This window comes from Metopolophium dirhodum, chromosome 8 (assembly GCF_019925205.1).
Source record: "Metopolophium dirhodum isolate CAU chromosome 8, ASM1992520v1, whole genome shotgun sequence".
Lineage (NCBI taxonomy): Eukaryota > Metazoa > Arthropoda > Insecta > Hemiptera > Aphididae > Metopolophium > Metopolophium dirhodum.
The window spans coordinates 26364615-26392238 of record NC_083567.1 but is presented as its reverse complement, the minus strand read 5'-3'; the positions used below and the strand labels follow the sequence as shown (position 1 = coordinate 26392238).

At 26.7% G+C, this 27624-nt stretch overlaps 2 protein-coding genes across 5 annotated transcripts in view; one reads left to right on the top strand and one right to left on the bottom strand.

Moving 5' to 3' along the window:
* The first annotated feature begins 1495 nt into the window (after positions 1–1495).
* The window catches only part of LOC132950182 (uncharacterized), a 57771-nt gene continuing 31642 nt past the window's right edge, over positions 1496–27624 (top strand). For all 3 annotated transcript variants that reach the window (XM_061021457.1, XM_061021456.1, XM_061021455.1), the window contains exons 1-2: positions 1496–1948; positions 7495–7741. In XM_061021457.1, the coding sequence (XP_060877440.1) occupies positions 1769–1948; positions 7495–7741 (427 nt within the window). In that variant the 5' untranslated portion in view covers positions 1496–1768. The remainder of the gene's footprint in view (positions 1949–7494; positions 7742–27624) is intronic.
* On the bottom strand, positions 15939–27502 carry LOC132950183 (uncharacterized). Of its 2 annotated transcripts, none has more exons than XM_061021459.1 (5): positions 27352–27502; positions 21095–21344; positions 19605–20001; positions 17717–17921; positions 15939–16927 (listed from the first exon to the last, which is right to left on the bottom strand). In XM_061021459.1, coding segments are annotated over exons 1-5 (861 nt in total). In that variant the 5' UTR covers positions 27359–27502; the 3' UTR covers positions 15939–16925. The 2 variants fall into 2 exon arrangements, with proteins under 2 accessions (XP_060877442.1, XP_060877441.1); XM_061021458.1 differs by having other exon boundaries at positions 17733–17921.

Below are 27624 nucleotides of genomic sequence, written 5' to 3'. Positions count from 1 at the left end.
ATTATCCATATAACATAATTCATCTATAATGTAATAATATTATAGGTATTCATTTTTTTATAATTTGTTGAAAAATCACCAAATAGGTTGGTATTTACCTATCTTCTATTATTTTTTTTGTGGTATATTACTGATGCGAGGCGAATTGCTTTTGAATTCCTTTCATCGAACTATGTCTATATGTATAATATCATGTAAGTACACATGTATACCTATATAATATATGTGTATAATTTAGCATCTAATACCTACCCAATAGGAGTAGAGTATATATAGGTAATATCCAATAGGTACATTATGTTTCATACATATTATTAATACCTAAAGGTAAAGTGAGTCAAGTGTAATTTTGTCCCATATCATGACTAAATAGTATAGATAGGTATACTGTAAAAGTAAATAAGTACTGTGTAGCAAAAACTCAATTTACGGCATTACCTATCATTATTTATTAATGTTTAGGTAATTTACATTTTTGTTTTAATAAATGTGTTTTTTAATTTTTTAATTTACATAGGTACATTTAACATTTTAAAATACATTAAGGTGTTAAAAGTATATTTGTATTTACCTGCAGACTATATAATAGGTACCGTACTAGGTATGTACTGCATGTTTATTTGTGACTAAAACAATAAGTGATTCAATTAATAAAAAATTCCACGTTAAAATATTAAAATTCTAGATCAAATACCTCGAAAATCTATGGCATAATATAAATATTAATTTAAATCTAAGGATGGTGAGAATAATGGCAGTTGTTCAAAATTACGTGATTTGTACCTATTATAATATAATAATATTATATTTGTTTTTATTATTAAATTATTCACAACATTCTGGGAATAGTGTGGAAATAATAATACCGGACCACTGTGTTTGTATTTTTTTATGATGTGTTTGGGTCAGTGAAATGCAGGACAGTGGAAACTGGAAAATGAAAAATGAGTGCCACTATTTTTCCACGGGCTGTATTACAACAGCGGACTTCAAATATAGCGTCGAGAAAAAAGTCATTGAGTCGGATTTGCGAGCGGGTCACTATACTCGGCCCTCGAAGGGCACGCATAAAATATATTGTAAGTTTTTATTTCGCAAACGGACCCGTGAAAGTATTGTGTTAAGTCGAAAAGCTTCTCCTCGTGTCCGACTATATACTATAGAATATAGAACGCGTGTATGCTGTATAGTATAATAATATAATATATTATACACTAAACATTACACCCATAAAAGTATAAAACGATATGCGTTCGTTGTTGCGTTGATACGCGGGGACGTGTATAGTGGCAAATAGAAATACGCAGCGCATTATGGTGTGTTACGGTGGTCTAAGAAGGGAAATAATAACAATATTTTCATCTAAACTGTGTGGGAAAAACAAATCTTTTTGCTGCACGGTAGGGGAATGATTCTAAATTTAAATACACAATTTTGGCAAGCCGTATCGGACGGTGGGAACACCATTTGTTTAGGCACCCAGACAGATGGACCATTTTATTTCTGGATCGACGACGACCGGCCATTTCGCTATAGCCACACGCGCACTCTTTATAACCACAATACATATTATCATATTATTATAACAGTTTCCGTCACGAAAATCTCGGCGTACTCCAAGAAATCATAATATTAAGACGTTCGCGCGCACACCGATTTTTAACGATATATACCTATCAATATTATTATGTAGAAACAATTTGTCACGTAGGTGACTATTGGGTTTTCGGTTTTTAGTTAACGGGAATCGCTAGTTGATTTCGCAAACATGTTGATGGATGTTGATTTTGACGATGATACGCCGAACCGATGCACCACACTCGTCTACTATGCATGGAAGATATTCACGTGCTTGTTCCTGCACGTGTTACTTGTCACCATGGTCGTGCTGTATTGTTTGCTCGGAGCCTTTGCTTTCGAACGTCTCGAATCAGCGAACGAAATTGAAGTAAGTCAGATTAAAAAAAAAAATTATGATAATAATTTACTACTTACACGTATTTAAGTGGTTCATACATTATATTATAATATTATTATTCTGAGTTTATGACACTGACGTATCATTATTATATCGACGATAAGCAAATATATTTTATCATTATATTCGTTTATTAGTTTATTAGTTTCGAATTAAATGTGAGATGTTTTTTCTAATGATTATCTATAGATTATAACGTACACAATTTGTACCTAATTGATTTTAAACAAGAATACTTCGCTTCTCGTATGTTTTGCAGATAAAATAATACTATATTTATATTGAAAACACCTAAACAATTTCCTTTAAAGTAATTATTATACAAAATAAAAGTGTTCAGCTAAAATAAATTTATTGTGTAGGTAGTGTGTGTGTGTAAACATTATAGCTAACTAAGGACGAGGATACAAAATAAAGAATATTTTTTTAAGTACCTTGACCTTCATCCTATAGGTATATTATTTTAATAATAGATACTTAGTTAATTTATACGTGCCTCTGTATAATATAGGCATACATATATATAGGAATATAATATAGGTATACTATATTTATTATCTGTTCATCTTTAGAATTTTAAATATTAATTATTTAGTGTAACTTTTTTAGCTCATTTCACTCATCGGAGATGGACAGATAGTATCAGTAATGATATTATAATATTATTATACAAATACGATACATATTTAGGTGTTATACACTGACCAGGGCCGGCTCAAGCGAAAATAGTGAACAAGGAAAAATCAAATTTTGCCGCCCCTAACAATATAATATTATCAGTATTTTGAAAATGCCGCCCTCTTACTAAAGTGCTGGTTAAGTGCCGCCTTATGTCGGCTACCCGTGGGCCTATGTCGCCTATCCCTTGAGCCGGGCCTGACACTGACGATTGTTTTAAGTGTTCTAACAGTACCTACCTAAACACTCATTATCTCGAAAAGTATTAATGTTTTTGAAAATTTTTGTTTATGTAATTTTAATTCATTACAAAAATACACTTTTTCTAATTGATATAGTCATTTTTTTTTTAAGATTTTTACATTTTGCAATGAAAACATATTTTTAATTTCGTATTCTGGAACAGTATTTTTTTCCGAGAATTTTGATGCATAAAATATGAATTACGAACGAGTTATTATTTTTTTTGAGTTATAAACTTATAAGTATTTATAGTTTGATGAGCTGAGTAGTGGGACGGGTAAGTACCCCGCAGACCGCAGTTTATTGTCCACTGCATAAAACATGTAATATACCTTGGTCATTGGTATATTTAATTTAATTTATAACACATGAATACATAATTATTAATTAAAACCTTTTTTTATTATTTTAAAGAAAAACACACGATGAGGAAATAATGACAGTAACAACTGACTGGCAATACATTTGTTAATTTAGGTTAAGTGCAGTGTTGCCTGCGTACAATATATTACAAAACATATAAAAAAATAACAATAAAAAACACCTTTATATTATTTTCAAAAATAAAATTATGTAAAACAAATTTCAAAACTGTTAATACCTACCTTTTAATCTAATGATAAATGAGTGTTAACTGTTAAAATAATCGCCCTCATGCTTTGTAATATAACAATCCGTTTTGTAGATGATGCCTTTAAAATATTTCTATTGTATCATTAAAACATTATTTATAGAAAAGTCGCAGAAGTAAACATAATATTTAGAAAAGCCAAACCACAAATATTTTATTTTATTTTTTAAACGCTATTAAATTACTTTTTTTACAACGAAATTATAACTTATGACTATAGTATTCCAAATATGGCAATATGTATCACAAAAATTATGTACCTATATACTATCTCCGAACTTCTTTAGAACTACTAAAAGCTTACAACACAATAGTCACGGGTAGTGTGTATTTTTTTTTAAACCTATTCAAAACTATTTTGATTATATCTCCAAGATTATTATAATATGTACCAAAAAATGTCCATTTCTGGAATAGTGGGTTTTTGAATAGTAACTTCGTTATTGTTACAATGTTGCATACATAGAATTCAATATATTATTCGAATGGGATTTTTACATGATGTAGTTAGGAATTATATTATTATTATTCCCAGAGTAACATTTTTACGATTTAGGATTTCATTTTTAGGAATAACCGAAATATTATTCACTGTCATTGAAATTTGAAATTCAAATATCTACATTCTATTTCATTTTTGTAAAACATTCCTTCATTCATTTGAAAATTTTAAAGTAAACATATAAGTACCTATATTTTTAGATTAATTATTAAATTGTATAACCAATTAAAAATTAATAATGTATGTTAATTATTAAATATCACTGTTTGTCGTAGAATAAAATAAACTATATAAAGTAAAAATAAAGAAAGGTCAACTATTATTGTCATAGCTTTGGCATCAATAACAAAAGATGTATATAATTATTATTCAGCTAGTCTAAGAAAATAGGCGCATTAATGGACAAATACCGTAAATAACACCCCAAATATGTTCAGTGGTTTGATGTTTTACATTTTCAATATAATGTAAATAATACTTAATATAAGCTCTGACAAACTTTTGAAGTTTGAAGCGGTTATTATTTAAGTCAGTCTTCATTATTATGTATTCATAAATTAGGCCATAATAATTGAATTAATCTAGTTAGGTATTATGATTTATGAGTAAAAAATAATAATGAATAAAATATACAAAAATTAAACCCTTTCATTACATTATCTGTAGTTTTAATATGATTTGTTTAACAATCATCAAAAACGATTATAAGTTTTTATAGTAAAATAAAATAAATTATATACCGTTAGTAATTTCTCGTAATTATTAGGTAATAAATATATATTATAGTGTAATATAAAATGAATGTAATTTATTAATATTATTACCTGATGGGTGAGTATATATTTAAATTAGGCACTTTCAATTAACATTTAAGTAATATAATTTGAAAACGGAAGTTCATTGGTTGGAATTTACTGTTTTATTATTTAATTAGTTTGATCAGTTTGATGTACGAATATCGTATATATGCGAAAAAAGTTAAAAGTACAAAAAGTTTCAATGTGGTATTCATCCCAATGAAGAGTATAAGATTAAATAACTGCTCTTTGTTAAACAAACTTTTTATACTGTACCCATTATTGCCGCTCTGTATTTATTAACAGGCACGATATGGTACCAATTTGGTGTCTTTTATCTTACCAAGTAATAAAATAAATTGGTCTAGAAAAAAAATATTATCTATTATAATTTATAACCATATTAAAATAATATTATATTACTATCATAGTAATTGTTACAGTTTGAAAATATAATGTATTTTACTATTTAATTATAGGTACCTACTGTAATAATATCGTACTTGAAGGAGGCAATGTGTTGAATCGCTTTTCTCCCCGTAGGATGTAGATGCCTATCATTATATTAAAGTAGGTACCTAGTACTGCAAGTATTGTTAAATAAACATCAAATATATTTAAAATTAATATTATTTACCGTTACGTGTTGTTGGATATGTAATGTAGAGTTAGCTCAAATTAAAAGGGAGGGGGAAAAGTCTAACATTTTAGTATGGTAGGTAAATAAAACAAAAAAAACCATATTTTACCACTAACAAATTCATAAAAAAAACAGATTGGTACTTATGTTTTTATAGGTATGTTAAATTGATGTACAAAAATATCTGTATCATTGACTTGTACCTAAAATAGAACTGTACTTATTGATATATCAATAACAATAATTATTATTAATTTAAATTACTATTTTAATAGTACATATTAATTAGTACTACATATTTGCTAATTTAGTTAATATATTACTATACATTAATAATTATCTTCCCTCAGGCCCCCTTCCATTATACAAAACGTCTTTCATCATCGTGTATAGGTATATAATATTTATATACAGTGGGATTATTAAAACATTCATCTCCACTCTTTTTTTGTGCTTGAATCAGGGCTTGAGACAGAACATTTTTATTTCGATTTCGTTTTCGGATATCGTCATTTATTTTTCTGATTTTGATTTTTGTTTCGTATATCGGTATTTATTTTTTCCGATATCGTTTTTGTTTTGAATATTGGTATTAATTTTTTCCGATTTCAATTTTGGTTTTAATTACCGGAATTTATTTGAATCGTTTTCAATTTCGTTATCGATTTTAGTTTTTAACGGTTTTAACTGGTATTCAAAATCGGTATTCCATATCGGTTTCATATGATTTTTTGAATTTTGAATTATACTTAATGTTTATATTGATTAATGGAAAGACCGTTTTTTTACCAAATTTAAGAACTTATCGATCACGCAACAATACAATACTTCATTGAGGTTATTTGTGGATTTAACAAGCCTATATTACAAATGTAATTAGTGGAACTACAACAGCTAGTCAACAAATGTTTAATAATAATGGTCGTAGAGTTTTCCGATACTTCGAGGATAACCTGTGAATCTTGATACGCTGACCTCAACTTTTATTATTTCGTCTGCCACACCATTCGATTCCGAATCAAACAGTTTTCGCGTCGTCGACCGTGAGTGCTTTAGCGGTGTGCCGTGCGTCGAAATTCCAGTGAAACGTGTGTTGTACGTTTATGTTATTTCATATTATTTTCTATAGGTATAGCTTTATCATTTCCGGCCGGGTGAAACGCATCGTCCGTTTACCGAGGATTACGACTTACGACCCGAGTTGAGTCAAGGTTCTCACCTCACATCATGCCACCTATTTGGTCATATTAGTATATTATTATAAATTATAATGTATAAGATTTCTTGTAAGAATACACTCTTACGGCGGTTATTGGTATTATTTAGAATTATTGTACTTATATTATAGGTACTGTAAATAATATTATAGTATATAGGTATTTTAGGTGGTAGTAGGTACCCCACCCACCCATTGATACATTGAAATATTGAACACATTTGTAAAATTCAAACCTTGGCGATAAATGATAATGTCATATAAAGGTGTCTCGTTTGCACTGCTTGGCCATTTTTCTAGTGGGTAATTACATATAATTGTGAAATTAAATGTATAATTTAAGGATAAAAAGAGGCTTCTTAAAAAACATCTATGTATTTGTATTAAAAAAATATTTTTAATGGAACCTCAATAGGGTACGTTTAACAAAATACATACCTGAAGTAACTACTAACTGTACTACCGCAGTAACTTCTATATCATTTGATACCGAAAAAAAAACTATTATAATTAATAATTGCCTGCAATGTCCAATATACTAGGTATGAAATACTGCAGTTGCGCCTGTGCTAGTGTTTAGTTTACATACGTTATTTTATTATTGGAATCACAGTGCATTATTGTTTTTTTAATCACTTACACCAGCAGATGCAGTTAAACGTGTATATGATAGGTATGTTAGCGAATGGATAAGGCGTAACTTCGAATTTATGTAGTTTAAACTGCAGGAAATGTCATAATTAATTTTATTAAATTCTGAATTTATTATATAACTATGTTTTTTCATATTATTAAAATAATGTTCAAAGGTGAAGAATAGTATTCGTGTCATGAGGATGAATGTAACCACAGATCTTTGGAAATACACCAAAAATTCATTGGTTCTCCAACAAGATAATTTTACTACAAACGTAACAGCCCGGTTGCAGAAATTTGAAGACGATTTGATTTACGCAATTAAACGTAAAGGTTGGGACGGCGAAGAAGACACTAAAATACAACAATGGACTTTCACTGGGGCTTTATTTTACTCAATAATTGTCATCACAACTATTGGTGAGTACGCATGAATATAGTTATTTAAATTAATTTTTAAGTATCAACATAAATCATAATTACCTACATATTTATACGTATAGATCCCTAGAGGGTATGTAAATATATGATATATACATATATGTACATACTACATAGGAATTTATTGTAAATAAGTCTTAATTATAATATTAGCTTAGTTACTCCTAAACTTCAATAGTTTAATTTATATTTTTAATAGGTATCTAATCTTACCGATAATATGCCGTCTACAGTTTAAAAATTATTTTTAAATTGAAGTCGGTATATATAGGTACTAGGTAGAAAGTTGTTTAGGTATAAAGTAAAATATCTACTTGTATACAAGTAGGTTAATGATTTGAGGATGGAAAAGGGTTCATCTGTATTATTTTTAAAAATATATTTTAGAACAGATATATATATGAATAAATGTATATTCTACAAACTTGAGATATTATACAATTAAAACTAAAATGAGGTTTATTAAATTTATCTAACTAAATAGTTGTTTGAACAAGTTCATTTAATTTATTCTTGATATATTTCTATACATTCATTGGTAATTAAATTTCTGTTATATGCATGAAAAGTTTACATTAGTTGAAAGGCTAACATATTGTGTCTTATATATTATTATCATTAAACAAACACCAAACTAATTTCATATATATTTGAGGTATTGTGATGAGTCTAAATTGTTAACATAGGTTATGTAAATAAATATCCTGCACCGTTTTATATTTAATTTGGAATTAGTTTCCGTTTTATGTTTTAACATTAGTGAGAATAATTATATATTCCTATGTATTATTGTCCTATTGTTTTCACATCATAGGTAGGTATTTGATACCTACGCAGTTATCTCGTATTAAACTACAAGGTACAAAGGAACGAAAAGATCGGTAGGCATTCGTACTTTAATAATATAATGGTTAGAAGGTTGTAAGTAGATTGTAGGTACCTATTTCAATTAAACATAGAACTAGACGAATCCTCCCAAAGTGTAATAGGTATCACCTTTATTTTAACCTTTACAAAGGTGATACCTATTACACTGTGGGAGAATTTTAACTAGTGTACACTGCTATAGTGCCCTAACCACAATATTAATATATTGTTATGTTATTATTACTATTATGTTGTCGTTGGACACATTGGATACACGTTTCTCAATAAACTATAATATACTTAAATATGTATGTCATACACTCTTACTTGTTTTTACTATATTTTAACATCTAAGTTTTTGTTAGTCACAATAATCTGTACGAAACCGATATAAAAAAGTCAGGGAGGGTATGTAAGTTAAGCATTTTTTTTTAATATAGTGATGAACGAAGTGCACATTTTCGTATTATAAATTGTGATAAATGAAAGCATGTCAAAATGTTAAATCAAACTTTAAATTAACTTATTTAATGTTACTTATGAGTTATGACAACTTTTAACATTTTGGGAGTAAAATAAAAATAACATAACCATCAGCTGTTGATCTTGTGAACTCTTAAAATGGATTATAATTTAAGCCATAAATGCAGTAACTTCTTAAAAACTTGTTTCTGATTTAATTTATTTTAGTTGTTTACATTTTACTTAGATTGTTCTAAATATTATTTATAAATGGATTATAAAACAATCTTTTTATACCTATCTATGGACATTTCATTTTAGATTCTAAACGGAGTGATGAATGTATTGATTTTACAATGATGTGTTTTTAAAATTTTTTAACTTAAATTTTTATTTATGTCTGTACACGATAAGTAGTCAAAACATTGTTATTTGATTTTCAACTTCAGTATTTTTTCCGGTGGGAATGTGAATATAGTTGGTGCATAGAAGAGGTTAACATTTAAAATTCCCAATAGTTATCAAAAGCGCCTGGAAAAACAAAAACATTTTTTCAAGATATCGATTTTGGTTTTTGGTGTAAATCTTAAAAAAAATTACCGTATAATGTAGTCATGAGAAAACATAAAATTTTCACTGATTGTTTATGTTTGCATTTTCTATAATAAGTTTTAACATTTTAAAAACATTTTTAATCATGTTGAGATATTTATAGGCATATACAATTTTCGATTATTATTATTTTTTTTAAATAAAAAAAAATTCACGTCTGAAGTTTGAATTTTGCCAAAATTTGTAAATATCACGAAAATGTGCAAATTATTTTTAGTTAGGAATTCATAAACATTTTTCTTTCTATATCTAAGATTTTAAATTGTAATACATGATTCCTTATAAATTTGTCTACCTTTATCAAAAAAAAAAATTGGAAAATCAACCCGGTAAAATTAAACTTTTATGAGCGTTTGAACTTCAATTTTTTACAACATTTGGATAACCACTCGATTTCTCATGGGGCGATTTTCTTAGTTTCTTGTAATTCAAAAACCCAATAACCGTAGAAACATGAAACCATATTATGTTTATTTACCTATATTTGAAAATATTTTGATTCGTTTTGAACGGTTTGCGAATATTTTCAATTTTTTTAGTTTTTTTTTTATAAATGTCAATACAATTTTTTTGTCCGGTCGAAAAGCTTTAATATTTAATACAAGGCTCCTGATATATTGTTACGACAGTATTTGTAAATATTGAAAATATATTTGCACATTTTTTTTTAAAGCATTTAAAGTTCAAATGTTGATAACATTTATCAAATTGAAAATGTACAAATTATTTAGTAGTTAAAAATGTATAAAATGTTGTAGTTTCATAGCTAAGAATTAAACATTTAAAACAAGATTCCATGTTGTTAAACTACACAAGTAGTTAATTATGTAACAAAAAATTTAAAAAATATATAAACACAGTTTTTTTTATAGTTATTTTAAATAGGTACAAGTTTGGACAAAATTAGATATTTAACCGAAAAAGAACGATTTTTGGTTTGTGTTATAATTTATAAATATTGTTCATGGCCTCATGGGTACTTGAAGTCTTATAACTTCTAAATCTAAAGTATATTATTATTATATACAAATAATATTAAATCTACTTACCGGCTATCGTATTAATAATACAAATATAATATAAAATATCCTTGGCTGATATTATATCATTGAATTCAAATTTAATACCATCCATACAGTGACACACTTGTAACCTACTGTACAGCAAAATAACATCCACTTGCCCGCTTTTTTAACAATTAATTTGGTGTAGATATGTAAAAATCCCAAAGTTACATGACGTATTGTTTCATATAGATTATAGAAAAGTTAATTTTAGAAATACCCATAAAAATAGGTTAACGTTAAGTTAATAATTTGGAATTTTAGTTCAAGATTTTTTTTTAATTTGTGCAATGTTATTTTTAAAATTCTGAAATAAAAAATATATTATTAGGTAGGTGCCTACTTCTTCAGTTTTAAAAATTAAATACTAATACATTTAATTTGTACGTAACATATTACCTATTATATATTTAATAACTGTATTATAAACTTAAATTTTAACTGTAAATAATATATGCAATATTATATTGCTAATCTATTCTTTAACTATTTGATATAAAATAAATCAGCTATACCGTGTTCTCAAAAATAACCCATTTGACTCGAGATTGGTTTTTTGCTGTATTAAAATTTTGTTTCTAGTGTTGTCCTCAGGGCTTGTGTAAGTGCTTATTAAGTTAAAATTATCATTTTGATAAATTTCATTCTAAACTCATAATTAATGAAATACAATTTTTATAATCATTCTAAATATTACATTTTCGAAGTTGGTGCAGTCGTGCAAATAAATAAATATAATTGTTTGGTTTTAAATATTTTTACTGCACATTGGGAAAAACAATTATGTAAGTATTATAATTTGTTTCATTTTTTTTATACCAATCTAAATTCCATATAATATTTTAGTGTAAAAAGTTAATTTTTTCCATTTTTTCCATTTATTTATTTATCATAATAATATAATATGTTCCTATTGGCTACATTTCTTATATTCTGCAGTATTAATATTTTTATATACATATCTATAGTTTATTTGTTTTATTCAAACTATATCATTTATTACGAAAATATTTTATTAAGATTATTTAGCACAATGATTACGGATATTTTGGAATTATTCGTGCATATTATCTTCTTATTTTTGAGTGCAGGGGGGTGTGTATGTATATTTTAATTTTTTTTTGTTTTGAATTATATTATATTATATTTTGGTTTCATCAAATGGAACTAATTTAAAATGTTGTCTAACTGTACCTAATATATGTGTAAGATTAAACAAATTTGAGTAAATCTCTTTGTATCACTTCAAGTGCCTACCTATATCATAATAATAAATGTTTGGATTTTCGTTTAACACAATTTTGACAAAAACAAAATAATACATTTTTTAATGATGCATAAAGAGTATTCTGAAAACCTCATTAAAGTAATCTTATAGTAATTAAACTTTATTTAAAAAATGTAGACACTCAAACATAATTATTATTTCTATTGTTACGTGCATTCAGTTTCATTAATTAATTAAAGTAAGTTTGCTCCTCTTAGGGTTTATAATAATAATATTTCAAAGCTGTATCTGTTGAGGTTAGGATGATGTTCTATCGTTAGGTCAATATTGTTACCTATTAATTGGTGTACACTGTACTTACTATAAAATAAATGGTAAGTATTTGGGCACACTAGAATCTAATAAAAACAGTCACTTGGATTGACTTCTATAATATTATGTTCTTCAGGTAGTTCAGTAGTTGAACCTTTTTTACGAGAATATTGTCTTCTGTTCACATAATACTGATTTATTAACATAAAACGATTTGTTTAAAACTAAAATATTGTTCCCGGTTCAAATATATTTACTAACATCAAACACACTCGTAGTAATTACATCCATAATGTATATATTTCGGATCCCTGATACAATAAATTGATGCTCGATAAATGATTATGACTGTTAAAAAATAATGGATAATATTTCACGAATTTGTACATAATATTACATAATTGTTGTTATAATTTTATTTAATATTTTAACAAAACTATAATAATAGTTTAATAATAAATTAGAAATATATTTATATTTCCATTTATCTATGTACGAAGTATAATGTATATATATAAAAAATATTATCGAACTTTCTATCTATCTATCTATCTATGTAGGTATATATCTAAATGTGAAATTAGTTTTTTTAACGGCTAATATCAGAAACTACTCGACCAATTTCAGTACTAGTTATATCATTAGATATAATTGTTCCTTGATACTCTGAGGATGATTTTAGCTTTTTTCAAACCTTATAGGTTGTTATAGGGTGATTCATGAAAATCAAATATTTTATTGTTGTTGATATATACATATAGGGTTTCCATTGGTTATAGAAATACGATTTCAAAATAAAATTAGTATGACTAGCCAATCCGCCATGCTAACGCATATTGGACTTTTTTTAAATAGAAAAAAAAATTGATTGTCGTTTGTCATATAAATGTATAACAAAATGCAATGTCCTATTTTATTGACTCAAAAAATACTCACCGATTTTTACGAATGTTTGAGAGACTGTTCTTATAGAGGTATCAGGAAAGTTTAGAGAGTAGTATATACCTACTAGTGTGATACGTGAATCACGTTCGAAAATATACCAATTGGTATATTTATCACACTAAAGTGTGATGATATTTGGTCGAATTAGTTCACAAAGCAAGGTACAACGATGCCTATTTGGCCGTGAACCGAGTTACTTACACTAAAATCGAAATACACTGATAAATCACCGAATTTTATGTTTTTTTTTTATTTTTATCCAAAGAAAGTCGGGATGCGCAGCTCTAACATAAAACAAAACACATAATATATTCGTAATAAATCATTTTTCATAGGTTATTTAATTGCAATATCAATCACAATACTTTTAACACTTTTAAAATATAAATAATATAGGTATAATAGTTAATCTTAAAAATAATCAAAATTTAAAAGCTTTTTTATAGGTACTTACTTGCGAAAACGTATATAAAGTTTATCGATCGATAATTTTTTAACATTTAGTATCTATATATGTTGGGAGGTAATTAAACTTTAAAGTAAAACAAAAAATATGACTTATTTTAAAACAACCTATTGTATTTTCCATCTAAAAATTATACATATCGTTACTCTTTAATTTCAATAATTAATTAAAATAAATAAACTAAGATTTGACATAGTTATTGAACACATAATATTTTTTTAGATAATTATATTACTGAAATAATACAATTGTTTATTTCTATGTACATATCTGGCATCTAAAAATGGAATAGCATAGGTTTGAATTTTTGGAAATATTGACTCAAGTAGGTTAGGTTAACTCAAGGTTAGGTTAACTCAAGTAGACTCAATATATACCTTAATACCTAACATAAAATATGAATAGTTAATTTATCAATATTTTATAATTATTATATCGTTATAATGTTATAAGTGTCTACCTACCTATGTCAATTCAAAATTGATTAATACAATTGCTATTTGTATTTTTGTTCGGGAAGTTTATATTTTCCCCTTGTTTTTCTGATCCAACTAAAAGGCAATTTTTTAGTATTCAAAAAAGTAACCTACAATTTAAAATTGGTGGAATATGGGGAATTAACTGCTGCTTTTCGTTGCAAAATCGATACCAAATAAAAAAAGGAAGGTCTGATAGAATTGATGCAATACTTGAGAAAGCAATCTACTATGAGATTCAGGAGGCAATTTGGGTGCTTCGAAATATATTATTGTTAAAGTACCTAAAGTACCTACGTAGCTATTATAATAGTATTATCTATTTGTTAATATTGTTGTTTAAATGTATGAGTTTATTCTATTATTATATTCATAAATGTAAATTTCTTGTATGGAAAATATTATATTTATATTAATTCATAATGTCATAATTATTATTAACTTGCTTATTTAAATAATATTGTAATTTTATAAATAATGCACTAAATACATAAATCACAAAACTATTTCAATGAGTCTTTAATAGCAACTAATTTAACTGTATAAATTATAAAATAATCGAAAAATTGAATTTCTCCATAAGCCGAAAATAAATATTACAGACTATTTTTATAATTTTTGTTATTTGGTATGGTTTTACGTAATATTATTTTCAGACTTTAATGATAATACATCAACCCCACTTAATTGTGTTCCATAATATTTAATTGTAAATTCTGACAATTTGATCAGTCACCTGTGGACTCGTTACAGTATGTAGATAGGTAAGATGTTTGAAAATGTTTATCTTATGTGTGCTGTGATTTTGGTCTGAGATTTTGTGTTGCAAAAACAAGTTAAATTTCGTTATGTATATAGAGCCATTAATTCGACAAAAGTGGCAGCAAAACCACGTAGTAGCCACCATAGGTATACTTACCAGAGTACCTACGAACTACAAACTTACTATTGTACAAAAGTCGAATAGTATCAAAAGCGTATATTATACAAATATACATATGTGGCTGCAGAGTTTTCATACTTTCTCCTGAAAAATGTATCTCTGTAGTTTGAACAGTCCTTTACGATTTAGTAAATCGAATCGCCTATATTTTTTTTCAAATTTGAACATAAGTAGCTTATAAATATAATGTTATCTTGAGTATTTTCAAGATAAAGAATATAATACCTTCATTAGATCACTTGTCATTCTCAACCCTCATATTATTCTATGTTTTTTTTTTAAATTATCTACATTATCTTTAACGTTTTATTTCTTACTAGCCACTGTATTTTAATTCATGAGATCAACTATTTTAATATTTTTTGTAGACACTCAGCCAAATATTCGTTAATAAATTATTTTTTTTTGAATATTTGTATCGTTTATTTTTACAATTTTTATGGCCATATTCGCAGTGCATATTTTAATATTTCTAGGTTAGTATAAGCACTAGCCAATTAATAGGTTTTGAATTCATAATGTTACAAGAATATTCGTTTGATAGTCAACCTTCAAAAACAAACTTTTGTTATTCATTTATTTTTATTTTTATCCAATTTATTCTAATGTTACAGTCTACCTGAAATTTTCTATCGTTTGACAGTGCTTAATATAATATAATATACATTAAAGCACAAAAAATAATCTTTTATAGAAAAAATTTTAAAAAAAAAAGTAATACAATATTAAATATTTTTTTTTGTTTCTGACAGTATAGTTTTGGTAGATATTTAGGATATCATACATTTATAACCATTAAAAGCAGAATATAAAAATTTATATTTATTTTGTATTTTATGTATTGTTGATTTATACTTTGTTAGATGTTATGACTTATGGAAAACAAGTTTTTTACTTAATAAATAATATTTGCGACAATACTGAATACATGTACTTTATACGTATGTTACTAATGTAATTGGCAGTGTGTGCAATATAATGTATCTGGATGTTATCATATTTGAGTAAATAATAATGCAATTAATGAAAAAATATTAATTTTTAATTTATGTTACCTATTCGTTATAGGCTATAACATAATGATAATTTATTTCCTTCTAAAATAAAACATAAATAAATAACTAATACAAAGCCTATATATGTCTAGAATACTGTTTACAATATGTTGCATTGTTGCTAGTATAAGATAAATTATCGATAGGTACTTATGTAAAACAAAAAAATGCATAATAAATTAATTTTTGTAAGCTATTATTATGTATAAGCTAGCTTTATATAAACAAGAACATTAATTACATAATAATTAAAAATACATTTTGAATCTCACATATAATTCATCCTTATCAGAATTTTTTTTAAAATTAAATCGAGTATCTATATGAATATGATTAAGACGTACACACATTACACAAATATTATATATTATATACAATAAATATCATATTGATTCTAGCTGACGTAAAATATTTTTTATTTTATCTTGTATACGTAAACATGCATTTTTAGTACCTATAATTACTATAGTCTATAAATAACGGATATTTTACAGTATGTGTTTTATAATGAAATATAAATCAAGTTATAAATTAGAATTTGTTAAATTATAATATAATTAAAATAAAAAAAAAATATATTAATAATTACATTTATTTATAATATGATTTACTATATTATACCTACAATTGTCTCGGAATAATAAAAGGATTATTTCCATACTCATTTGGTCGTCTGTTGAATGATGGTTCATTTGGAAAACTGTTACCAATAAATTCTTGTCGTTCAATATGTTCCTAAAAATTGTATTGTAATTAAAAACATATTTAAATTGCAATTTATTAACGAAAGTACCTACTTAGAAACATTTTTTAACAATATATTATTATACAGTACTGTTATTAAAATATAAAATACAATAAAAATAGAGTTATATTTTCTTACGATTTTCGAGTCCTTCAAGTATACTAGTATAGGTATACTATTTCGTTTAATACAATCAGTAATATAAATGTTATAACTAAAATATTTAAATTAAACTCAAGTATTAGTAGTTAAAGTTTATTTATATTTTTAAATTCTAATGAGTACCTACCTACAGATTTTATTTATTGCTTTTATATTTTTCAAAGTCTTAAAAAAAAAATTCATAATTATTTTTACACCTAGGCATTTAAAATTTAAATACAATGAAATCACAGTGAATCATATTTTCTTTTCATACTATATAATATAATATATTTGAAGTCTTAGGGTGTCTTGGTCTAAAATAAAATTGAAGTACGAGGTTAACTGTATTCTTGCTATACATCTAAATTTAACTATAGGTATCCACTCAAAAACATAAAATAATTATCTGAGCTTTACTCAGAATTAGTTTTTGTAGCACAAATGTACCATACCAATGATTTTAAAATATATAACACTACATCTTCATATAATATAAATTTGTTTCATAATTTATTTTGTAGTTAATATTATTATTTTGGCTATAAGCAAATCAATGTTAATTGTATTTGTTTTTAACTAATTACATTATGCAATGGCCTTAGACTAATATTAATATGCGTATATCATGCACTTACAGTTTGTGGTTCTTACATTTTTGTTGGAAACTTGTCCATATATGCCAGGTTTTAAACCCGGCCTGTGACTTCCACCTGGACCAACTAACACGGAAGGTATGGGTTCGCTTCGGTCTCCTCCATATTTGTCTACTTCTTGGCTTCCTGAATTCGCACCATCAAAATCGTTGTAGCAACAGTATTGTTTTCCTTCATCGCAGCTTCCCTGAAACACATACATTAATTAAACACGTTTTAATGAAATATCTGCAGACAACTATTAATAATAATATTGATTATTTATTTTTTATGTTTTATTTATAATCTAAAACCATTTTTTTTCATTTAAATGAAAAACGTGTATTATCAATGTTTTGTAAGTTATGAGTCCGTAAGAAAAATATATAAAGACTTTTTCGTATTTATTTAAAAGATAACAAAAGGGGGTTTGCTTTAATCCGATTAATAGTATGATGAGCTGCATGTGTGTAGCCACCGCAAACTGTCTGTCCCCTACAAAAACGCATGTCACATAATGTAATTGTTCGAATCTTATAGGACAAAGAAAAAGTTTAGATGATCACGACTATATACGGTGTTTGGAATCCACATCCCACACAGTAGGTATATATATTATATTATACATACAACTATAAATCGTATTAACATGGTTTATTGTAAAAACACATTTTTAACGAGATAATATTATATTGAGATAAGAAGCCTTATTTTGTTTGACGACCCTTTAATTCGGCTGGTGAATAAAAATATTAAATGGTGGTAGAACCAAAAACATTATAAAATGATTACTTTCAAAGAGATGAATGATAAATATTAAATATAGTGAATGTATTTATTATAGAAGTCTATTTTTAAAATTTTAAAGCGTATTCGTTCATTTAAACTTTTATTTTAATCACGTAAAGAGGTAAATGTATTAGAGATAAGTGATAAAAGAGAACAGAGTTTGCTGTCGGATTACTGATGGTTTATATACCGTTCATTAAAAACCGAGTAGGTATTATGTAATTAAAAACAGTAATATTTCGAATTTTAATTATACGGTAATAAATATAAATTACTAAATACTCGTCGTTTTCTTTTATACCTACATATTTTTTTTATGCGGGTCCGTGTTGTTTTTCTACATTTCCCTGAAACTCGAAAATTAAAGAGTATACTATAGCCAAGTTAGTTTGGTTGTAATATTGTTTTATTAAAGACAATATTGATCATTTCGGCACCATAAAAATTAAAATATTCTTTCGTAAATTCTACATGTACCTACCTAATAATTCTTTCAATATTGTTTATTTGATTAGCTAATTGAACAATTGTTGATACAATCAGTGGGACGTAAAAATTGAATTAAATTATATAAAAACACATTTTGTTCTATGTTTTTTTAATTCATTCAAACATTTTATTAGCGATGTATGTTATGACTTTTTCACTTACCAAATGTAATTCATTACAGGTAGTTAGTACTTAGTAGTTACGATATTTTGGAATAAATATTACAAATTCAATTATTTGTTCATGATTTGTGGTTTTTAAACCTTTACAGAGAACGTCGATTTAATTAAAACTATTGGTTTTAGTTTTATCAAGATAAAGAACGATGTTTCCCACATGCTAGACAATTATCTTAGTTTGTTTCCCTTTAATTTGGTATAGGTACTTTATCAACTTCAATTTAATTTGATACTTTAGAGTCTGTATTCAATTGAATTAAATACTTAAAAGTGCTCTCTACCTAGACGATTCGGTAGCAATAGATAAATTCGAAAAGTGCCCGGTGCCAGCTGAAGATATATATATATATATATATATATATATATATATTAATTTTTATTCACGCGTAAATCTCGACGATATAGTGTATAATATAATAATATATTCTACTTACGAACTTGATCCCGGGAGATTTACAGTTGAAAGAGAACGAGCATTTGCACTTTTCAAAATTCGTTGGATCGCCGTTTTTGTGGACCGCCGGTCGTTGCCACGACGGCACTGGTCCAGTGAGTATGCCGACTGCAGAACCAGCAGGTTCGGTGGCTACGGGCACGGGTTTCCTAGACGGCGCGTGCACGGAATCGATGAGGGCATTCGGTCGTTGTGGTCTCAAAGGTGCTTGGAAGTTCGTCAAAGGTCTTTGCGGTAGGTTATTTGGAGGCGGTGGTCTGTCGAAGGGCCTGCTGCTAAAGGTCTCAGATATATGGATTGGTTGCTGCAACAAAGGTTCCCTGTCCGGTACATAATCCTCGCTGACTTCATAGCGTCCGTTTCGTATGGAGTCATCCCTGTACATCGATTTAAGATTTCGTTTGGATTAATGTCGGTTTTACGCGTGGAACGTAAGAAATAATTAACATATTATATTTTTGAGGGACAGATGTATCAGCTGATAAGTCTTGATAAGTCTTTCCAGAATACCACATTTATTCTATTCATCGGGTTATAATATTTAATTATTACTTCTGCAGTTATTTTATCAACATCAGGATAATTGATGCAAAAACCATCATTAATAATATTTTAACGAACACTACAAAACCCACGTACCTACAATATGATTTCCCCGAAATGTCAATCACAAAGCAATTTTATATAGTTTATTAGTAATCACTAATCACTAATCACATTGAAATCACTCTTTTAAACTATTAATAATACTATTTATTTGTATTCGACATATTATACTATGTATCAACATAAAAACTTAAGAAAAATTATTTTTTTATTGATGGCAAGGTAGAAATATTGTAAAATCTATTATGTTATAATAATTGTTTTTTGTTAGGATATAATATCATATTATACTTGTATGTAAATTATTAATGTATAATTCAATACTTCATAAATTGTTGTCCATTCTTCAAGTGTTAAGTATACTAGTGTACTGGTGTCTCCATTCCATCGGTAATTTAAACGGAGACAGTCTAATAATTATTATCAATTGGTAGGTATTGGATTGTTACATAAAAAAAATAATATTTTTCAATCAATTTTGAGTAAAAATAAAATAGTAGGTACTTATTCGATTTTTCATTTAAATACTTCTTGTAAATACTTATTTGTATTTGTTCTCAAATATTTGTTTTCGGGTACATTTTGAGTAGGTAAATTTAAAATACTATTTAAATTGGTCGTATCCGTAGCCCTATTTAAAATTTAAATACCAATAAAAATGAAAAGTATTTTTTTACAAGAGTTCCACGATGTATATATTATTATTCTATGGTAACTTTTCATTCTTGTTATCTGTTTTTGTTTCCAATTGAATGTACACGAAAAAATAAACGTATTTTTTTTTATTCTAAAATCAATGTTTAAATCCGATTTTGTGTCTTATTTATTACTATTTTAGTAAAGAAAAAAAGTCTTATCGTTTACCTGTAATGTTTGGTGTCCAGCCTCGGGTTATTGGCGGGTTGGAATAACGGACTGGGCTTTGGGTTGGGCTGATTGCGCAAAAGTGGTTTAGCTATTCGGATCACCTCGTCGGACGAGGATCCGATCCTCGAGTCAGCCCTTGATTGATCGTTTGATCTGCCCCATACCCATTTGTCGTCGTCGGCAAAAGTGATGCCGGTTGAAGCCAGAAACACTAATAATGCCGTGAAAAGCGGCCCGTTATTAATTTCTAAAACAAAACGTAATTATTATGGCGTATGTAATTTTACGAACCTAATATTAATTATTGTTTGTACAGTGTGCCACGTTTTATGTTCATAGGTAGTTAAATATACTATCGTATTATTTTAAAAGGTACCAATCGATGTACCCTAATAAGAAATTATCGATCTTAAAATCAAATTTTTAAAACGATTAATGTATAAGTATCGTGTTTGATGATAATAATGATTAAACGTACTTTACCATATTATTATTTAGTCGTCAGTTCGTTTTCCAGCACAGTTTTACAATTCAGAGTTTAAAATTAAATTGTTTCGTAATAATATTAGGTAAGGAGACTCTCGTAACACTCTAGAGTAATTAAAATACTCAAGATATACGTATGATTTTTGTTCGATGAATCGTAAGTAAATTAAAAAGTAACATTTTCAATTAATAATGATCAAAGAAATATATTAATAATCTTCTAACTGTTTATATTTATTTGACATAAAAAATATACCAATATTAATATTCATAAGGTTTATTATATATACAATATTGATTCAATATATTATGTATCTATTATACAGTTTTGATTTTCCAAGTTATTCAAATATGTTTTGCAATGTACTCATCGTTTTATTAAAATTCCTATGGGTAAATAAAATAAATGAAAAAAATTTAAATTATGACTACTACTATACCTACAATAAAAATACATTTTAATTTTTTACCATAATCCAAAGTATTATATTAAATCATTAAAATTATGTTTTTTATGCCATAGTTTCATTATGTAGTTTTATTTTCTGATCTGGATGTATTAAAAATATTGCGCATTACCGTTACGAACAATGTGTCAGTGACATCCCAATAATAAAATAAAAGATTTAATAAAGTTTTGTTTGTATTTTTAACTGTATGGATTTGTCGTATAATGTATAAACTATTAATTGATGAATACATGCATATTATTTTGTATTTATTACTTGATAAAATATAACCATTGAAGTGCATACATTAAATTTAATTATTTAGTATAAAGAAATAACACTTATAACAATAAGAGACACAATCGTTTTAAGTATATCATATAATCTCTTGGTATGGTATATATACAACAATATTATTATCGTGTTAAGATACCATAACATTAGTGTTACGAAAGATTATAGGCCATGAACGTTCCACAATAGTTGATGATACCTACCATTGAAACAGATGTCCTAATTTTATTGGTTGACTGAATTTAAGTTTACATAGTTCACAATAAATTTAATATGTGATATTATTTACTCGAAATTCAATTTGAAAATAATTTTCAAAAACATTGAAATAGAATGAACAAAATAGGTACTGAATGTATTAAATGCTTTTGTTGAAGATTTCATGATTATGATGTAATCGAATACTGCAGACTGTTGCAGTCGTCTGTACTTATTTAAAAACGTTATTAGTCTGTATCAGACGTAAATAAAATTTATTAATTTAAAGTATATTATACATTCTGTTAAATATAAACAATACCTACGTTATATTTATGAGTATAAACTATATGTGTAACAACATGGAAGTCGTGATTCGTGAAGAGGAAATATTGAAAAAAACCTATTAAATATTTATTATAATAAGTCTTTGGATCAATTTATTTTGAATCAACGATGGATATTTTGAGGTTCCTAATGTGAGAAAATACAAATCGTTAATTTTGAAAGCAATATTTTATAGGAATAATATTTTTTTGCAAGTTTGTTGACTGTTAGTAAATTTAGATCGTTGTGAAAGGCAACATAATATATTCGTTAGGTACTTTTATGAATTTAAAATTAACTACTCCTAAAAATTTAACTTGTTGGTTAAATAGTTAAAGTTAACTTAAATAATGTATGGTAAATATCGTGTATGGCAAAGTGCACTTTATTTATATTTGAAACATGGGTTGATCCTAAACATATTTCTACATTTGTTCAAATATTATTCTTTAAATACATGTGCACTTTATGACAAAATACCTCCATTGAGAGGCATTTTTACTTAAGATTTGAATTTATTATTTATTTTATCAATTAAGCTTGTTGTTTGTTCAACTTTATAACAGAAGGCCTAATAAACAATTATTTAAAAAAAAAAAATACAATTTATCTTTCTAAGGCATTTGACACATTCATTTTTTTAGTGATACTAATTATACACATTATAACAATTTAATTATAAATTAATTAATGTTAAATATTTTATTTATGTAAACAAATTATATTTATTTTATATTTTTAAGTTATTAATTTTCATTACTCAGATATTAATTTCAAAACTTATTAGATGTATTCCTTTCAAATTTACTTTTTAATTTTCGTTCATAGCTATTTGTGTTTGTTATTTTCAATTTTAATTATTAAATAATTAAAAATAATAAACTCTATTAGCAAAATAATCTATCACAAAATATTAACATTTATACAGATTACAGACAAATATTATAATCAGTGACTATAATAGTGGGATGATGAAAGTTGTGGTTTTGCCAACTCATAATCTTATTGCTTTATTGATAAGAGAAATACTCAAATACCTCAAGTATAACTATTCTAATTCTATACAGCAGGTTTCGAAATATGAATAAATATAAAATATAATTTAATTTTATTACTTCAAATAAATTGTCATTTGTTCGAGCCTAATAAATTTTGAAGGAAAACTACTTGTCTACGTTCATGATGAACACAACAACCGTTCGTGTTTTTCTCATGTAAATTTATTTATGATCGTATGTTTATTTTTATTAAGATGTGTTCTTCTATGATCTTATTGGTTCACAACGATGCTTTATTATTCATTTATATGTATCCGTGAGTAAATTTTTATTGAAAACTAGCAATTTAAAATCACGATAAATCAAATTTAATTTACAATTTATGCACATTAAATTGTGTTTTTTCTTTTATTAAAATATAAATTATTTTAATAAAATAAACTTTTCTTCGTCTTCATTAATCAAATTAATTTGAATGACTCGTGTACGGAATAAATATTATTAATTATTATGATCATTTTTTCTGGACTACAGTTTGCATTCTATGCATACGCATAGATGACTTGACTTGTCAAAACTCAATTAATAATATTTTCTTTTCAATAAAATATAGAGTAATGATTATCTTGAATTACATATTTTCAATTTTAACACGCGTCTTTATGCGGATTTTCACATTGACTAATAATCGAATCAATTTCGTTTGACTTCAGTTATTCGAGTTCACCCGAATCGTCGTTTATGGTCATAAGCTTGACGTGTTTATCAAAATATTCGGACATTCGCTATTGTTATTGTGATGGCCAATGGTTTTTCCCACGTTTGCCTTGACACCGAATCGCCACTATATTATTATTATTATACTGCCCATTAGGATTACCGGTATCGTTAATTTCATATGTCCATTTCACCCATCATATCGCGAGCCAGTAAGTCTTAACGCTCCCACGCGGCCAAATTGTAACGCTTATGTGTGTTTTGATACACGCAAGGCCGCGAGACCTTGTCAATTCGATCTGTTGTCCTCGCCGGTACAACGTACCTATGTGATATACACCGTTTAAGACAGCTGGCGATCGTCATATTATTATTATTATTAATATTATTATATTATTGTTATGTCAGCGATGGTTATAGAGTTTCATTAAAATATTGAGCAATATAAATAATTATTATAAACTCGGTGCGCGGATAATATTATTATTTTGTCCGGCAACGTAGTGGCTGTTTCTTTAAAAGAGTTGTACATTTAAACATTAAATATAATAATATGATTCACCATAGGTAGATACACGTTTTATTTGATGATGTTATTAAAACGGACTGTGTCGAACAGCAAAACAAATTTTCAATTTAAACTTAGTTTAGTTTCGGTAAGCATAATAATTTATACCAAACAACGATTTAGTAAATAACACCTTAAGCGTAAAGCGCCTTTTTAAGTTTTAAACGTAACGTTATGAACAAAGTATTCACCGGCGTGGATCTGCAGGAATTATTATTAAATCATCTTTTATAGTTTTCTTAATAATTATGTAGTTGTATAACACAAGATAGTTTGTATACCTAATTTTAATTTATCATTGGAATGATTTATTTTCTTACCATATTACTGGGGTTTACTCTAAAATTACGCGTTCAGTGTGAAAATTGTAACTACCTACTACCTAGTACCCACCTATATAAATATTCTAGTGTTTCATTGTATAATATATGCATGTAATAATAAATAATAATAATATTATTGTATTATGAACGAAAATGAAAATAAAGATTTTATAATAGGTCATTTGAGGGTTTGGTGGTTAAAATATAATTCAAAAGTGTTCTCATTACAATAAAATGAATACATTGTTCATAAATATTTTTATTTTATTTATTTTTGTAAGCGCGAAATAAAAGTAATTCCATAAAAAAAAAACCATCAAAGTATAAGGGTTAATCATAACATGGAACCAACTTTTCCTGGTATGGTAAAAAAGTACAATTTTGTCATAATTATTTTTTTGCTTTATTTAACAACATTATTTAGGATAATGGTGGAAAGATAGGAATTAGTGCACTAAACAACTGATACAGACATAATCCTATTTACAATAAACAGTTATTAAAATATACAAATGTCTTATTAACATAGTGGATAATGACTTTTTGGTATTTACATAAAATAAAACATTTAAAATCAGATGCCAGTAAAATATGTCTTATTTCAAACAAACTAATCTATTTTATGTATCATAATATTATATTTATATAGAATTTATTTTCGTTTATTTTTGATGTTTATTGTAATGTTTTGTTTTATAATTTTAGTACTAGTTTTTAATTTGATGCCTACCTATAAATCATATATTATAATATATTAATATCATAAACTCTAAAGAGTTATTTAATATGTTTTTAATGTTCCTAGGAACTTCAAATAACTATTAAACTGGTATAGTAAAATCAGTATTCGAAATTGTACATAATTCAAAGAAAAAGTAATCCCCTTGAAATATTTTATGCAAATGATTAGGTAAATAAATACGCTTTATTCGTTTTTAGATTATTTAGATTTATTTTTTGCTTCCGTGAATTTTAGAAAACGAGAGGTTAGGTACTATAAAATTATTAAAAGTCTACGTCAGGCTAATTTTATTCAAATATAATGAATTTATATTAATGATAATAGGACGGTGGTTTATAAGAGCTTTGTAGGTATACCTAATACCATTAACAAATACAATAAATTATTATTTAAGTAAATTAAAGTATATATTTTTATAAAATATTATATTACATGGTTATTATTTACTAGATAGTTGGTATTGTGTCTTTTTAACTGACTATAATTACAAAACGATGGGTAGGTATATAAAAGATGGCATGGCTTGAATTGCGAGAGAGAGAAAGAGACACGCAGAGAGAGAGAGAGAGAGAGAGAGAGAGAGAGAGAGAGAGATAGACAGTAAGACAGAGTTAAAGATTTACCTGTATAGTACATATTTTTTTTCAATTCATAGATAATTTTCTAAACAATAGTATGTATAGTATTTCTACGGACATTCCTATACATTTATAATATTTAGACTTAAAAGAAATACCAAGTCTCAATACTATGTATCCCATGTGACGGTCGGTTCGTATTTTTGAAAGAAATGTTATGTGGTAAATTACATAAAAATAAATGTCCACTGTAATATTATTACAGCTATTGAAATAATTTTGCTGCTCGTTACCGGCATTAAAACTTAATTCCGATCAACCGCGCTGCACGGATAAACCTAACCACGTAGTCACAGAGCGTGTCTTAAATTGCTAGTTTTTCGCCCCGAGCCTTTAGAAAACTTTCCTGTACACACATAATAATAATATATAAAACCGACGAAATGAAACGAACGCGTGCGAGCCGAATAATAAAAGTCGTACCTATAGGATATTATTATAATTTATACTATATATACATAGATAGAGAACTGCGTTTTTACTTTTGGCGTTACTATTATTTGTTGTTACTCACTCGTCATTTGATTGTCGTCGTCGTCTTAGGTGTGACAGTCCGTCTAGCGAGCGATATCGGTATACACGGTTCGACTTACATAAGATTAGTGAGCTCCGTTGGATGCGGATATTTTAGACGTCGCTGTCGTCGTGGAAAAGAGAGCGTTAAAATGTTCTCCTGTCGGATAGAAGGGGACGACGACGATGATATAGCCGGCAAAAAGTCACGTGGGAATGGTGCTATTGTTATTGTTATTCGGTGGTGGAAACCTGGACGTGTTTGAAAAATTAT

Coding starts and splice junctions, on each gene's coding strand:
- LOC132950183 (XM_061021458.1), bottom strand. Junction 20,002..21,094: donor CTGGACACCAAACATTACAG/GTAAACGATAAG, acceptor ATCGATGTACAG/GGATGACTCCATACGAAACG. Junction 17,922..19,604: donor AATCTCCCGGGATCAAGTTC/GTAAGTAGAATA, acceptor TATGTGTTTCAG/GGAAGCTGCGATGAAGGAAA.